This window comes from Pyxicephalus adspersus, chromosome 12, assembly GCF_032062135.1.
Source record: "Pyxicephalus adspersus chromosome 12, UCB_Pads_2.0, whole genome shotgun sequence".
Taxonomy (NCBI): Eukaryota; Metazoa; Chordata; class Amphibia; order Anura; family Pyxicephalidae; genus Pyxicephalus; species Pyxicephalus adspersus.
In genome coordinates this window covers 20,292,712-20,310,648 of record NC_092869.1, presented here as the reverse complement: position 1 = coordinate 20,310,648, position 17,937 = coordinate 20,292,712, and the positions used below count along the sequence as shown (strand labels likewise).

The following is a 17,937-nucleotide window of genomic DNA, read 5'->3' as shown; positions in this document are numbered from 1 at the left end:
CTTTAAAGCAGAAGTTGATTTAAAGTAGTACCTGTCAGGACAGAAGGGTGAAATCTGCCATTGCCGACATCCTGTTCCAGGCGTAACTTAATAATGAGCCTCTGACTTGCAACTAGCATGCACCCAGTGAAAACTTGAAAGTTTGTGATGGAGCAAAAAAAGATGTCCCCCTAAAGCCTACATTTTTAAATGTTAGTGGTGGCAGCTATTTATATCCTCACAGGTTCCCTTTAAGCAGAAACCAGCTGGAGTTTAGCTTCAAAAGACATGCTAGCTGCGTCTGTGCCAATTGTGTTTATGCCATTTTTTAATGTACTTACAATTATTTGTTTTTAATGAACTTTAATTAGCACAAGTATAGACACCACCGGCAAAATGCCAGCTCTCTGTTCTGACAGCCATATTGTTTGAATGTCAAAGGACGACTGGGAGAGAGAGCATGAGTATAATATCATGCTGGAAGCTAGCCTCAGATGTATTGTTTAGATTTATCACATCAAGCAGAATATTGGAATCAAGGAGCAGTACATATACACTTGAATTTATTTAATTAGCACACTCTGTGGTTGGGAAAGGCATGGTAATCCCTTGATTTCCTGATCTACCCAAGCTTTACCTACCACTGAATCCAATCCTACACACTGCAGTACTAGTGCCCAAATGTAGCACTGTCTCAGAAAGACCCTGCTGCCAACTTTTAATATACCAAACATATATTGGGGTTCCAGAGCCCTTCTTTAATACCTGTTTTCTTATCAGTACTACATACACACACTTATTGCTGTTAGACATGTTCATTAAATATACAGTTTATGTGTTTATACCATTTGAGAGATGTTATACAAACTAAAACCACAAAGCCTTCAGTTATTAATCTTTCACAAGGGTTATTATCACATAATAACAGACTCACTTAAAAACTAACATTATACTGGATAATCTCTCAAGCTCCTGGCATGGGGCTGCAGGGTAATCACCATGCAAAATATGTCAATAATTCATTACCCTGACTGTTGGAAACCGGATATATATTCATAGTTAGCTGCATGCAATGAAAACTATCATCAAAATACGGTCTATTAAATATTGGGTACAATTAAAGAGGGAACATTGAAAATTATGGCATGTGAAGCACACAAGCCACTTTGTTTAGATGTTTGGAGAAATGTAATGTAAAGTAGCAACCGAAAACAACTAGTCAGAATTAAACAGATTCTAAAAGATGACCTCAGATTTTTTGTTGGGTAAACCTGGGGACTGGTGCAAACCTAAGCAGGGCCCTAAAACATCTTGGTATTAATAGTATGAATCACAGACATAACGTGGGTGCCCTCACCAAATTTATTAGCATGAAAGCCTCCTAAAAATCACCCAGGCTATGGTGAGTAAAAAACTTACTTATTTTTAACAAGCAATAAAAAAGCTTAAAAAGCTCTTTAAATGAATGTTGCCACAATGCCTACAACTACCAGAGGTCTGAGAAGGCTTACATAAAAAGTAATTTTATTGCTGGTTTAGAACATGTATGTAACTGAATGTGCATAGGTGAATATAAAAGCAGCCTCTGCATTCTTGCTGATGACAATACAACTTGTGTGGGTGGGTGGGTGGATAGAACAGCCAGGTAATTATATTAGAAAAATCTTCTTGGAATATGCAAGACACACAAGAAGGCAAGTGCTGCCTCAGCCCCCCAGGCTTTACCTAACGTTAAATCATCACTTTAAGTATGGCGGCTGACCTTTGATAGATGGACTTTGCTCAGTGCTGACATTTTAGATGTATATAACTGCTGGCAAATCTAGGAAATATAGTGGTATCCACTCCAGACTTTCTCTCAAAGAATATTATTGTTATTATTATTAATAATAATATTAAAAAACAGAATTTAAATAACGCCAACATATCATGCTGCACTGTACATTAAATAGGGGTTGCAAATGGTAGACATATACAGACACAGGAGGAGGAGAGGACCCTGTCCCGAAGAGCTTGCAATCTATTTCCAGTTTCCCAAAAATGGGATCAATACATACTATATAAAAGTGTATGCTTCTCCAAATCATGCCCAATCAATTTAGTTTAGTACAGGTGGACTCTAATCAAGGTGCAGAAACATATCAGCAGCGATAAGAAGAAATGGGAGGCACCAAAGCTAAATTTCACGTGTTGTTGCAAAAGGTCTTGTTACTTATGTAAATGTGATATTTCAGCTATTTCTTTCTAATGATTTTACACAATTGTCGAAAATTCTGTTTTTGCTTTGTTATTATGGAGTACTAAATGTACATAAATGAGATAAAAGAGAATTTTAACATTATGAGCATCAGGATGTATCGTAACCAAATTAGAAAAGTTAAGGGGGTCAGAATTCTTCCTGAAGCCACTGTACAATATTCCACAGATCCTGGTTTAGGTGGACACAATATCATATGCATAAGCATAGTTAACATAGAAAACAATCCCTGGATTTAAATCAAGCTACTCCCTGGTAAATTTCTATTCTAGCTGGAAAATGAATTCCCAGCATCTTGTGCAAGCTAGTCAGTCACTTTACATAGCTTACAAAGCAAGCAAATAGCATCTCATTGCCTATTAATGAGAAGCAGATTTCAGGGTGTGCTTCTCTGAAGACTCAGTGAGCACAACAGCTCAGCCCGTTCGTGTACAACAAGCAGCAATATGTATGGTCATGTCAGCATGGAATAGAGGGAGGAAGTCAACACCGGCAATGGATGTAGGTGCATTCTAAGAGCCTGGGATATCTATGCATTATTTGTAACAGTATGCCACAGTGGATGAGCTGCATGCATAATATCAACCTGTGCTTTCAATACACCTGGTGATCTGTATATATTAAGCTATTTGCATTTCTTGTGTTCATCCATTCTATTACCATCCAAATAACACTTTTCCAGAGAAGAGAGGGACTGTAGGTTTAAGTAATGTTGTTTAAAGAAAACATGAATGTATCCTCATGCATAAACGCTGCAGTACCAATTTATTCAACACTTTTTTATGGTTATTGCCACTCATGGTGAACTATTTTCAAAATGCAAAACTGTAAGCTAGCTTTTTAGAGAAAGAGATACTACATTGGTAGAATTATATGAAATGGAAAGTTTAAGTGAACTTCGGTGGGCTGGATCAGTCACTGTTATTATTTACTGTATATTTCAGAGACTTCTCATAAGGGTTGCCAGCTATGTTACGTACAGTATAACTACAGCTACAGGTAAGTATGCTGGGGTCTAATTACCAGAAAAACAAAATATAAGAAAGCAAGTGACTACCATCTGCCCAAAACGTATTTATCAACATGAAACTGACCTACCCCTTACTACACACAATTGCCTTTTGCATTGTAGTGTTAAATTCAAGTAAATTTAAAAACTAATAGATATCCTGTAATAACCAAGTACACATCAACCATCATCAGCTGAACCAAGCTACACTGCCCGAAATCTCATATTGTATTTGTTACTGAAATATGCTTTTACATATTTGGATATTTCTTTAAGTGTCTTGGTTTGGAACACCCTAAATATGCATTGTCAAACTTTTTTTACTGATGTCACATTTTGATGAATATACCTAAATTTAAAGGGAAGCAATACCATACTTATAAATGACTGATGTCACAAGTAAATAATACATTCTGCACCAAATGTGGGAATTTAGGTACTACAATATTTAATATATTCCTTAATAACCACCATCATAGATATGCATTCACTTTGTGTGCACTAGATGTCTTCACAAACAAGTTAATGTTAAGTTGTGAAAGTAGCAGTGATTTTATTGCCCTATGTGCTGCACATAGCTTATGCAGGGAGTAGAGAAGGACCCAGCACTCACTACAGGTTGCCAACAGAAAACCAAAAAAAGGTAAGGGTGCAGGATCAATCATCCTCCACAAGAAAGAAGCACTGACTGGTCAATATTCAAGTAAGAAAACACATGCATCTGGCATATTCCATTTTCTCTTCAGTGCATGGATGTTATGGAACACTTCTGTGAACACTTTCACCTTATTATTGCAGAAGGGATTGTATTACTGTTTTCAATGTTTTCAAGCACAACAAATTTCATGAATGTCTTGACAATGGTTTTCCATCTAGAAGCATTTAGTCATTTGGAATATTTGTCAAGCAAGCTTATAAAACATGTGATCTAAAAACCTTGCAAGGAAAAGGGAAGCATCTTTAAGGAAAGAACCTTGATATGTCTTTGTAAGGCTGTGTACACACATAAGACTTTTGTCATTAGAAAGGATCTTTCATGATTGAAAAGATGCATGAATGAGCACTGTACATATAGAGCTGTTCTGCTCTATGTAGAGGGGGGGGGGGACGACCAAGCAGCACCCCCTGCGCTCTCTTCACTTGTATTGCAGTCGTTCGTCACCAGGACGAATCCATGAACGATGCCAGGCGGCTGCTGTACACACGTCAGATTTGCATCCGATACTAGTGCTTAAATGATTATGGGACGAAAATCAGCTGACGTGTAGCTCCTAGTGAACCTGAACAAATAACATATTCACATATTCTGACATGCCCAGTTTTGGCAGCATAGTTTCAAGCCTTATAAAATAAAATCCAGGCTGCATGAAGCTCCACCTCAGTTCTACCCAAACCCCACCCCCAAAGAGATCATGTTTGGACATGCAACGTGCACTGTCAATAATTCCAAATCATTTCAGAACCTGAAAAAAAAAGATATGCAGTAGTGCTGAATAAGACTTAGGATCATACTCTAAAGACCAAGGGCTAGAGGGACTATAGAAATATACTATATGGCAAAAAAATGTGGACGCCTTTCTAAATTTTTAGGGTCATAGGTTTTTACTACACCATGCACTTTAGACATTGTAAACAAATGTGTTTTCAACCTGTTAACACTTTAAGTCCATACTTATACAGTATGTGCACAAAGTTCCATGGAGACATGGTTTAATTGATTTGTCGTGAGAGATTTAGGGGTCTTGCACAGAACCCTGACCTCAACCCTACTGGACACCTTTAACATGCTGATTGTGAGCCACTTCCTATTGTTCAAAATCAGTGCATGACCTCACAAATGCTCTTAAGGCTAAATCAGTGCAAATTCCTCACAGACACACTGTAAATTCTTGGAGAAAGCATTCCCAAAAGAATGGCAGCATGTGAGGGAAAGTGCAAAATCCCTAATAATGTGTTATCGAAATAGGTTGTCCAACAAATTATATTGGATATAATGGGTCCACAAACCTTTGGCCATACTGTGCATCACCATCTACTTTACCTAAATAAGAGCTAACAGAATGGTGTTATATCAAGCAATTGGGGAACATCATAGGAAGAGCAAGAGAAATGCTAAATGGGCTTTCAAAGTTTGAACTGTTAGTGTTGATATTATGTCTGCATCCACTGTGTTTGGACAACATTTTTATTGCATATTGCATGGACAGCATTAAAAGAAACAGAATCAAGCAATAAATACAGGCAAAAAAAGAAAGAAAGCAAAAGCCAAAACTATGGCGGCCACAATAAAATAAAATACAAAAAGGCACAAACTAGGCTGTAAAAAAATATTAGGTCATAACGATCTGCTGAAGCAAGGTTGCCCAAATGAACAGCTCAGTATTAGCTTAGGATAAAACTGGCTGTGTTTTGGCTGATACTAGCAAACAGCAATCAGAAAATATGATAAATATACCTTCTGGAGTAATATCTATAGTTATCGTTTTACGTACTGGCATTTCCAAATTATCTGCAATACAAACAAAAGAATATCTCAGAGATTACAGTCAAAGCAGATGGAAATAAAAGAATTCTGGAACCTACAGGAAGTCAGTGTGGAAATATTGTAATTCTATAATGAATCCCTTTGTTACAGTAACAACAAATGTAATCTGCAGCCACTGTTGTTCCTATAATAAGCTGAGAAGCTTGCCTGAGGCACTATTATCTTAAAGGAGCACTCCATAAGTCCCACTTCATTAAAGTCCAACTGAAGTGTTACATTGTTTTCATCTTTATAGTCATACTGTATATTGCCATATGGTATGACTAAATTAATTAGTGCTGGAATATGCCTTGAAATACCTTTTTCTTTTAGTGATAATGGGGTTCCAGACCTTCTATTTCAATGCTGTAAGTTAAAACTGGGAAAAGGCCACATTCCTCAGACCAAGTGACCTAACAGACTTGTAGAGGATACGAAGGGTATGCCTGACTAAGTCTGTGTGGTTATGGAGTGCAAAGAACAGTATGGTCAAATGTTGTGCAACATCACTAAGGAAAGTGAACTAAAAGTTGAGGTTGCTGGTACAGTATCTGAAAGCTTATCTATTTCTCTGACTTCAATTGGGCTTAAAGGTCCAGAAACACAACTAATACTAGAGAAATGTGGAGGCTGCCATTGCTATCATCTGCTCCTGAAATGCTAGATCAGCCATTCTCAAGCAAGGTTCTGTGGAACCCCAGAGGTCCCCCAATAATTGGTATGGGTTTATTGAGTTTGGCTGACTTGCCATCTGATGGCCCCTGTGTAGTTTCAGGTTCAGCACAACTTCACAGCGCCAGTAAAAGGACACCAGTGTTCTTTTGGTGGTCTAGAAAGTTGGTATTTTGACCAATGCTGTTGAAGGAACTTTTCCTTATTATGTCCCTAAGATGGTTATTAGTCAATCATTTTTCCACTTTCTTATGGATAGAAATTCTGATTGCATTTTCAGAACAAAATAATGTGGAACAGTCAGTCATAACGTTTTTAAGATTTACACAGAGTGGAGAAAAATTTGAAAATCATTATGTGTCCTTATTAGAAAGATTCCCTCACTTCCTGTGCTTGTGTGGTAGTGCTACTACACGGGGATCAAGGAAGGAACCTTTAGAACACATGAAACACATGATCTTAACCATGAGTTTACTTTACTAGGAAATAGAGACTCACCAAAAATATTCACTATGCATATTTAATGTTCACGAAAATGAGTAAAATGAATGTTTATTTGAATCAACTAATCATTAAAACATGAATGAGTGATCAAAGTTCACCGGCACATCGTTTACTAGGCAAGGTAAACATACACTTTACTTTCCTCATTAAACATTTTTCTCTAATCACCTTGCTAATCAAACCTAAAGAATTGTTCAGGAGTTCCACTTCCAGTTGGATTTTCAGTCCCATAAAAAGGTATTTTTTCTGTAACTGTCAGGAAAGTGTGGCCATGTGGCTTTAACTTAGTGATAGGAAATCCTACCTAACCCCAATGAGGATAGGAGGAAAAGGACAATGCCCATGTTTAATCAAAAGAAAACTATTGATAATTGAATGGATTGACACTTCTTACATCTTTTTGTCTAAATAACACTTTGATAAATATAAAGAATGCTATTTTTCTGTCTCCCTTAGTACTCAAATTCCTAAATGATGGGCTGTTACCCAACTCTTTCACAGCATACACCGACTATAAGGAATGTGTGCGTTTCCTTCATGTATAGCTGAAAAACTGGGTCTCCTCAGACTCACTATACAATTTCTGTACAATCAAGATCTACCAAAACTATGTAATATGAAGACATACTTGAACTATCCAATTAGACAGGCACTTGCGTACATAGGTATTGGTAGATCCAAACAGATTCTACTATTAGGTTTTACCTACCAAACCATTTGTAATTCAGTCCATCCATTCCTGAGATGTATAAAGCTCTTCCACACCACACAGCCCTGTCTGACAGTAACAAAAACCATTTCCATTCCTCCACCATTTGGCTGAACAGTGAAAAGAGAAGCAACAGACCAATTAGTTTATTTCTTCTCCTGCTCTTTGCTTGTCAGCATTTTCAATGCACTGCCGCACAACCGATCTGTTCCTTTGTGCTGGTTCTCCCTTTTCCAGTCTAAGCTCTGCACTACAAGAACAGAGGCTCATTTCAAGACAAATTCGGGTACCTATACTCCTTTATCTGCTTTTATATTAATCTGTGTCTTTAAAGTGCCTAGAGGTCTGCTTTAAAGAAAATAATTAAAAATCCAAGTATTATAACAAGAAAGAGGTAGCTGAAGGTATTTTTTTAGGGAAAAGTCTATTTAGTGATAATATTTGCAATCACATAGGCAAGTATTCAATTAAATAAGGTACATCTGTCATACAATTACCAGTCTATACCTCTTATCCTCTTGTGGGGTTTTAGGACTCAAAACTATACACTTACATAGTTTAATAGTCCCAAGATATGGGTACACGTAGTAGTACATAAAAGCACGGCAGGAAAATTCATAAGTCTCGAAACCTGACACATTTCACCCTATTGGGCTTTCTAGGGAAAGATGAGATATATAACAGGTAGGTCCAGTGTGCAGAAGCTTCTATATTTGTAAAGAGTGCTCAGCCGTTGTAGATCTACAATCTATAAATATCCAAGTGCATAGCCTAACATAGATGGTCACATTGTGAAAATGCTAAATGTATGGAGGTTATGCTAAACTTTTGGCTTCAGGTTTGTATTGGGGAGAGATGAACAATTGACCATGGCCCTCACTGCCTCCAGGGCTCAAGTGACTAAGAGGGTGCACTAAGTCGGGCTCTCTACTTCATATTTGCCAAGGGCCCTATTTTGTCTGAAACCATCCCTGGTTTCAGTACTTTATGGATACTCATGTATTCAATCAGTTTTAAGTTAGGTAAGCAAATCAGAAATCATGACAACCAGGCAACTTCCTCATTCAGCAGGTAGCCAGCTAAAGCAGCATAAATATATGAATTTTCCTCAGAAAACTATTTTTGTTTCCCATTAAAAAAGCCTAAATCATTGTATTGTGATAATGCAACTATGTTGTGTGCACTTTTACACAGACATACAATTTCCTGTCAGTTTTCCTGGAGATGGAGATTATTTGTCATTGTCTTAATGTTGTGACAGAGGAGAGGTTAATCTAATAACTATTTTTCTAGATTGGAGGGGGCATTATTACTGCTTCACAAAGCCTCCACCTTAGCACATACACAAAATGGCTGCCATGATTCTGTCCCACAACAACAACAAAAGCTGCTGCTGCATAACCAGAGGTGCAATGTCAAGTAGGACAGGTGCTATTCTGTCCCAGCCAACCTCATTAATTGCACAAAGAGGGGATCACTCACTGACAATTTTCACATTTCAAGAAAATAAGGCAGCAGTAAGAATAAATAGGCTCCGTTGGCTTTCAAGAGGGCATTCTGACCACCTTCGCTGTAAAAGAAATGTGCCACAATTTACAGCACACAGCAGGCACAAAACACATTTAGGCCAGCTTCATGCAATGTGGTAATGAGTGTGCTTTAATGTACATAAGTGCAATGCATGTAGCCTGGTGTCATTTATTTTGTATAATACCCAACATGATAAACCACAATACCATCAACACATCTGCGGCACTGTGCACCACAGTGTACAGTTATACGCTGCCATTTGTTCTGGTGTGCAACCTTGGCAAAAGTAATGCAGGAGCATTTTTGCTTCAACATATTTTGCTTCAATAATAAAATAAAAACATTAATAATAAGAAGCAGGACACAACAAAATGCCAATTAATGAAAGTACCAAATACAGTTACTATGTGTGTACAAAAAAAAACATATAATACATATACTTGCTCTACTATATCAGTGCTCAACCCAGAAATTTTTTTTAAGCCGGGTGGGAAGAAATTTTAGGTGGGTGGCAGCCCCTGTATTGTGACTAAACTCTTTGGTAACCACCCAAAAACAGCTGGGTGGATGCTGAAAAGTGCCGGGGGGTACGCCCAGCTAAAAGTGCCTGGGGAGAACCCTGCTTATATAATTAAATATGGTAGGATATCATTTTTTACCTAGTCTTCCCACATAGAGATGTGGCATAACTACTTTTGAATGAGACCCATCCTCACAAATCTGCTCAACATTAGTACATCTGTAAGATGTCAGAAGAGCAAATTAGTCTATTGTAGTTTACTACATGATGGTAGTTTCGGGTACAAATACAATATATAATATTCAGATAAAGTGGCAAACGTTTATGCCTCTATACAGGTTAAAGCCCAGCAGAGTTCACAGAAGAGAATCTTCCACTAATAATCCCTGGCTCCTAGGTGTGACTTAATGCCCTGTTTTGATGTTAGTTATGCAGCTACCTCTTCTAAATATTACAAAACATACTCAGACTGAAGTAAACTTAACTGAAAATACTTTTCTATAGTAAAAACTATAACCCTCTCTGTCCAATTGAAATGTTTGACTATGGGCTTCATACAATCTGACAGGTGCCAAAGATAGGCCATTAGGGATGTGCTGGAGCTATCAGGTGATGCAGTCTAAGGAGAATGCCTTCAGGCAATGTTGTCAGGACCACTCACTAGAAATGTGTGAGACCTATACTAAAAATAGTAAAGGAATCAGATGTGGCATGCAAAAAGATCTATCCTGTGCTTAGCTTGTGAATGTACTTATATAATCTGCTACGGAAGCCTAGTGCAGTATGTGTAATACAAACTGCTCCTATGCTGACCTTACAATACATACATGTTTTAAAAGCACAACTTCATATATGCCATTAGACAGAAAAACACCATTCAATGAAAACTGCCTAGACATTGGCCATAAGATATATAGAGTCTCATCTTTAGACAGAGGGGATGATTGGCTGGTTATGCCTGATACCAGCTTCTCAATCTTCTGTTCATTTCTGTAGACAGGGGATCTTTGTCTGTGTGATTTTATTTGATTCCTAAGCCAAGTAAAATAAATATTACATTGTTTACTTCAAGATGTCTCAGAAGTCAGCTAAAACTGCCTTGATTACAACAACCCCACCACTAACACCTATACCATGCCAAGGAAGGAAGTATAAGAGTCTGTTCACATTGTAAAATTACAGTCTACCAGAACAGTGCAAACAGTCCATGGGATTAGGAAGCATCCCTGGCTATAACGCATAAAAAGTGGCTGTCAATGCCTGTATGCAACATGTTAAATCCTGAAGGTGTGAATGGGCCCTAAATGTGTTTCCACAGAAAGTTTTCTTTTAAGATTGGGGTAGTCTGGGGGTTCATTTAGAAGAAAACAGAGACTAGTAGTGTTCTCCTTTAAGCTTAGTATCATTCAAAATGATTTCTCAGCTTAGATGGCTTATGCAGATAAAACCGTTTTCATCAATTTAAGAAATGTATTTCCTTCCTTTCTCTTTGTACTACGCTGTATATCAGCTCCTGCTGAATCCTCCCTATTTCCTTTGTGGAATCCTGCAGGAAGGAATGGCCAAATTACTTTATGAAAAGATGAATGAAACAAGTTAAGGTTTTGGCAGTGCACCAGAGCTAGAATTTTGCAGGATGCACCTCTCTACTAGGTTCTCTACAAGCTAGAATAAGCTGGCAGGAAATATAACCAGTCATTATTTTTAGGTGGGCTACACTTTATACCTAAAACTAAAAGTTTGTAGTAAACATGATGGTAAAGAAGGAAGGTAATGGACACGGGTTTAACAGAAAGATGGTCAACATCTCTGTATACACACTGTACTGCAAAGATGACATGACAAATGACTTAACATCTGATTGTGTGGTCTTATTCAGTGTGTCCTATTTGTTAGTACAACCAATGCAAATGTTGCTGAGCATCTCAGTACTAATGTGCCCTATATTGCATTATATGTAGTTATTTTATTGGTCAAATTGTAAGGTTAAAAACTCACAACTCCACCATCAAAGTCTCACTTTGCATCCAAAGTGGCCATGGTGCTAAAGAGTGATTATGAATATCACAGCTTATTCTTACTGCAATTTGTAATCATTACAAAACCCAGTGATGTTGCTAGTTACATGGGGTTTGAAGAAGGAATAAGAGCAAGTGCCTAGGCTGGGGGTGGATGAAGATGTAATCATGGTAACGCATGCTGAAGGTCATGCCATGGCCAGGATCCTGTTGTAAACAGCTGTAATTCCAAATGGGGAAAGTGAAATAATTGAGTTTAATTTTACTTAAAAATGTTTTTTCCAAATAACAGGTAAGCCTAAGTGGGCTGAGCCAACCCCTGGCTTGTAATATCCCATTGTGTACTCAAACTGTGAGATCTCCATGCCATCTCCACTCCATTTCTGCCACTTGGAATCAACAAGGGCAAATGGATCACCCAGCCAAGTTTTTGTTTTCAGCTTTGGAAATAGTGGGGAAGGGTTAAAAACTCTATAGGGGTTTATTCAAAAATGATCACTACTTTATTACTGTTACCAGACAGGGCATGAAAAAGAAATTTGCAATAGGGACTCTAGCAACAAATAAACAATGTTGACAGATGTTTTAATCTTTTTTCAGTTTACCTAAAAAAGTTTTTACTTTTGTGTCGTTTCACTTTTCACGTATCACTTTCAGTATGAAGGAGACATCATCAAGATAGGACGTTATGACATATCTTTCTAACAAAGCTTTGGATAGCAATACTTAACATGGTCCTTCCAGAAAAGTTTAGAACGTACATACATAATTTTCTACTAACTATAGAAATAATTATGGGTGAACTGATAACAGAAAACCTTGGACTGTGCTAAACAAGCTCATCTGATCTAAAATATACTAAGCCGTAGTTCATACTTCAGTGCTGCAAAAACGTTATTCGCATTGGTGAGCTGAGATGTCATTCATTCTTAATGGTATCCATCAAAGCAGAGCACCGCAACACACAGTAATGCATTATTGTGAAATTTGAAAAAAAACAAAAAAAAAACAAAAAAAAACTCAAGCACCTATTATTGGTTACATAGTTACATAGTAGGTTAGGTACTGCTAGGTAATCTGCAACACAGGTTAATGTTTCACTGTTAATTCAGCCTTAGCCTTTAATCAAAAATATATATATTTTTTAATGCAAATAATATTACAAAAAACTGCAAAGTACAAATTTTCCTTGTGACAACTGCATTTTATAACAAAATCACCCTGTTGTAAAATCATGGCCCTTCAAGCCAATTTTATCACCCTCCTTTCAGTTTCATACTACACCAGTGTATATCATTTTTATAGAGAATTAAGGCAGAGAAGAGAAAAAAATGAAAAGAGTTTTTGCACAAGACCCACAGCAGGTATGAAAACCACAGTGTGAAGTAATCTTAGGTTTCTCAGGGTTTATTAAGCCCTGCAACGTTAGCAGACTCCGACAGAATGACAGATTTGTTGGTAAAATAATTCAATATAGTGGTCTGTACAATTCACCCGGCCTGATTGTGAAAGTGCTTATGAACTGTACTGTTCCCGGGAGAAGGCTCCTGCCATAAAGAATAATTTATAGGACTTTTCTGTCTTTGTCGCTGTGCCCGCAATCAAGAGTCCTTTCATTTACAGCAATAGTTCCTGGAATCCACTATTTACTCTTGTTGGCCAAAGACAGAATTATAATCAGATCTCTCGAAAAAACACAGGTCTTCAAATTTTATCAAGGAGAACCAGTCACTTCCTTGGGCTAAAAAATCTGTTTAAAAGGTTACGGGGTCTACCATTCTACACCTAGCTTTTTTTCCTAGCAGAGCCTCATCTTGCAGGTTTTGCATCTCATTGTGTGACTGAACAAAACACGAATTCTAAATGGTTTTAGTATGTCTAATATAAAGGACACGTGTGTATGAGAAGCCTTGGATGAAAGGCTTCTCATACACTGGATATCAAACTACATACTACCTGAAGGCTTATGAAGTCCCTTACAAGAAATTTGAAAAGCTATCATTTTGCTGTTCAATTGACACTCAGTAAAACAACAAGAAAATGACGAGTTCCATCTCAGGGTTTTCACCCTCAGGGGTTTTCAACCTTTGTATCATGAAAGAGTTACTTTAGGGCTTACCTATCTGAATATGATTAAGAAGGCAGGGAGAACTGTGGAAGTTAGTGCTCAATGGAGGAGTGTAAAGATTGAAAATAATTGGCCCATTGACCTCACACAAAACAAGTTATGGCAACTTGTATTCTTCCAGGGTGTCCCCTTATTGACATTACTGCCAATGCTTTGCCACATATGCATAATGGAAGCACTATCATATCAGCCATTCAGGACTGTATAACTTCATCCCTCAAAGCTTACCCACAGCCAAAGTTTACAATAGATCAACACAGTAGATCACAGGAAAACTGGGCATTTCATCTGCTGCTGATTACCTAGATGTGAAATGAACCAAATTATATCAATAGCCAGCCGTATTCAGGGATTCCTCGCTTTAATTCATTGGTCAAAAATGCAATGAAGGAAGAATAAATACTTCTGTCTATGGCTGCCTATACTCAGGGTTTACCTGTCTTTTACGGCTCACCTGTAGTTCTCTGTAGGCAGAGGTTTTATCTGCTCTGCCTGGCATAGTAGGTATACAATAAAAATGAATATGTCTCAGACAGTATAATTGCCTTTTTTAAATTTGAATGTCAGACTTATATATTTTGCAATGCAAGTACCTGAATTTGACATAGTATCAGGCTCTTGCAGTTCCCTGTAAAACAGGGGAAAAAGCAGCAGAAAGGGACAGCGAGTCATGTATAACAATTTACATGTAATAGTAGGAAATAGCTAAGGGAGAGATAAGATTAGTCTGCTGCTACTCCTTTACTGTCCATTCACAAGGTGGTAAGAGAGCAAGATCTGCAAGTATTACTTAACTTCAACAAAATCAGGTCTCCTGCTTTACTAGGGAGGGTTGTGTAAATCCCAGCAGCAGATGGACAGAAATCCACAGATATTTTGCAGGTAAAGCACCCCTATATGTAATTGGCGATTTGCTTGGAGTTTTTTGGTTCAAGCAATATAAAAAGGCCAGGAAAATGAAGTGTCAATATTATATATATATATTATAGTATATTTTAAATTATAGTATATTTTACAGTGCCTGAATAATGATTTTTTTTTGCAGGGGTGGGGGTGTCTTCTATACTTGATTCTTGTAGATACTGACCCCCATAAAGTAGAAAGATGCTTAAAGCTCCCCCTGCTGCCTGATTATAAAAATACAAAAATTGAAAACAAATAGTTTATATTTATCTGAAAAAAAAACACATTTTATTTTTTAAACTCTGAACATAAAACTACTAATCACAAGCAAAACCACTACATAATTCAGCCATTTTATAATTTTTTTCTTATTATAGAATCCTAAAATTATGCGAGNTCTATGGCTGCCTATACTCAGGGTTTACCTGTCTTTTACGGCTCACCTGTAGTTCTCTGTAGGCAGAGGTTTTATCTGCTCTGCCTGGCATAGTAGGTATACAATAAAAATGAATATGTCTCAGACAGTATAATTGCCTTTTTTAAATTTGAATGTCAGACTTATATATTTTGCAATGCAAGTACCTGAATTTGACATAGTATCAGGCTCTTGCAGTTCCCTGTAAAACAGGGGAAAAAGCAGCAGAAAGGGACAGCGAGTCATGTATAACAATTTACATGTAATAGTAGGAAATAGCTAAGGGAGAGATAAGATTAGTCTGCTGCTACTCCTTTACTGTCCATTCACAAGGTGGTAAGAGAACAAGATCTGCAAGTATTACTTAACTTCAACAAAATCAGGTCTCCTGCTTTACTAGGGAGGGTTGTGTAAATCCCAGCAGCAGATGGACAGAAATCCACAGATATTTTGCAGGTAAAGCACCCCTATATGTAATTGGCGATTTGCTTGGAGTTTTTTGGTTCAAGCAATATAAAAAGGCCAGGAAAATGAAGTGTCAATATTATATATATATATTATAGTATATTTTAAATTATAGTATATTTTACAGTGCCTGAATAATGATTTTTTTTTGCAGGGGTGGGGGTGTCTTCTATACTTGATTCTTGTAGATACTGACCCCCATAAAGTAGAAAGATGCTTAAAGCTCCCCCTGCTGCCTGATTATAAAAATACAAAAATTGAAAACAAATAGTTTATATTTATCTGAAAAAAAAACACATTTTATTTTTTAAACTCTGAACATAAAACTACTAATCACAAGCAAAACCACTACATAATTCAGCCATTTTATAATTTTTTTCTTATTATAGAATCCTAAAATTATGCGAGGATCATGGTCCTCGAGGGCTAAAGTCATGCAGGATCAGCCTAGTCAACGACACCCTGGGACTCTAACTATGGTTTAGACCTACAATGGCTGCGTCCATCAGATCTGCATGACAGATGTCTGGCAACTAAAATTCTAGCCTAAACTGCAAAATTTTCCCTGTTTCTTTATTGTCTAATACCCATAATCCTGTGCACCTTAAGATCGTCTGTCTTCCTGTCTCTCCCTCATGAGTACTGATAGGGACAGAAGTAGGTCAAGCTACCGGTGATCTGACATTCGCAAGAGGCTGCTGGGGCCTCATTAGTTGCATTTAGCACACACATCACTCCCTGCTCCTTTCCCGACAGGAGACCTGCAGCTTTAATTGTGCTGGATAGGCCTCCCTCTAATTAGAGCAGTCCTAATTACAGCCACCTCGTTAACACTGGCGAAGCTCCTGTTAAGGACGCTGGAAAGGGCACCAATTTCTTTTCTCTTTCCATGGCTGCTGGGCATTTTAACCACTCTGATGCCACAAAAGCAGCTGGGTTGGAGCCATGCATGCTGCGTGACATTCAAATGACATTGTCTACGATCTTCTGACGCCTCTACGTAGTTCATTTAGAGCCGGATGCATATAAATAAAAATGCCTCAGCGTACAACATAAACCTCATTTGCCCAAGGTTATCAATGACACAATTACTCAATCCATCTGTGGTAAATCAGTACATCACAGGAGCATTTTAGTTGCGTAAGTGAAATTTAATTGTATTGCCCTCTAGCTGGGATAAATAATAAATAAAACAACAGTTTAAATAGATGGTACATGCCGCAAGAATATGGACATTTTCCAAACTGTAGATGTGACTTTTTAGCTTTTTTCTACTACTTATAAACTTCATGCCATCTCTTGCGTTATATAAATTTTATTTCATGACACTCATATGCACTTCTTTGCAGAATAATGAGTAACTATAGGCTTTTATATTGTTCTCAGGTTTGCATATAAAAGTGGGCAACCTAAAGTAAAAAATGTGGGCAAAGTTTAAAAAAATGATATACTGTATGAGTCAGGTTTCCCAGTAGTTGTTACTTTTGGAACAAAAAAAAAACTGCTCCGAATACCTAAAAAGTCCTAGCTGGAGCTGGCCTTTAATGTGTTTGTCACTAACTTAATGCCAATTCTGTACATAGGGTGTCACCACTGCACGGTTTCCACTAAAAGAGTTGACAAGCTATTACAGGAAGTGATTTAATAATATCTTCATCTTTTTATTTTTCACAGTTCAACTAAGGTAAGAGTTTATAATGAACTATAGATCTCCCTCTAGATCTACTAATCTTTATACCTTAAAAAAAGACTAAATATATAGTTTACCTTTAATCCAGGGACACTAGGAAATGTCCTCGCACCTGGCTTGAGCTGCAATAACCCCGTTACACCCCATACTCACTACTGGTAAGTGTTTACCTCCTCACTCCTTTGGGTAGACAGGAGATGACATTACTATTGTTCACCACTGCAAAGGTAAATTGGGGAGATATAAGACTTCAGTGAGTAAACCTCTGTGAGGGTTAACAGATGGCCATATCTATATGTACAAGTATATTCATGCATTTAGGACCAAAGGAAGTTAAAGATATAGAGTAAAAAAATATAAAGTAAAAATATTGTACCATCAAGCTCCATTTTGTGTGTTACTTTCACTTTCCTAATAAACCACGTGTAGTATATATGCAAATGGGTCTGTGTAGTCCAATAACACAAGAGTTAAACCCAGTGCTCTCAGTAACCAGCGCTGAATAGGCCTATGAATATGTACATATTGTTACGTTTGTACAACACACAGCATTACATGTACCATGCGTTGTCGTGGAGTACCCCAGAAATGAAAAGTACATATACATTCGGTGT

The 17,937-nt window shown here is 37.4% G+C and overlaps 1 protein-coding gene across 5 annotated transcripts in view; it reads right to left on the bottom strand.

Annotated features, from left to right (window-relative positions):
- The window catches only part of CADM3 (cell adhesion molecule 3), a 273,426-nt gene that overhangs the window by 113,798 nt on the left and 141,691 nt on the right, over positions 1–17,937 (bottom strand). For 4 of the 5 annotated variants that reach the window (XM_072428592.1, XM_072428593.1, XM_072428594.1 and 1 more), the window contains exon 2: positions 5,701–5,754. The exons of the other annotated variant lie outside the window; for it this stretch is intronic. In XM_072428592.1, coding sequence (XP_072284693.1) covers positions 5,701–5,754 — 54 coding nt within the window. The remainder of the gene's footprint in view (positions 1–5,700; positions 5,755–17,937) is intronic. 5 annotated transcript variants of the gene reach the window in all.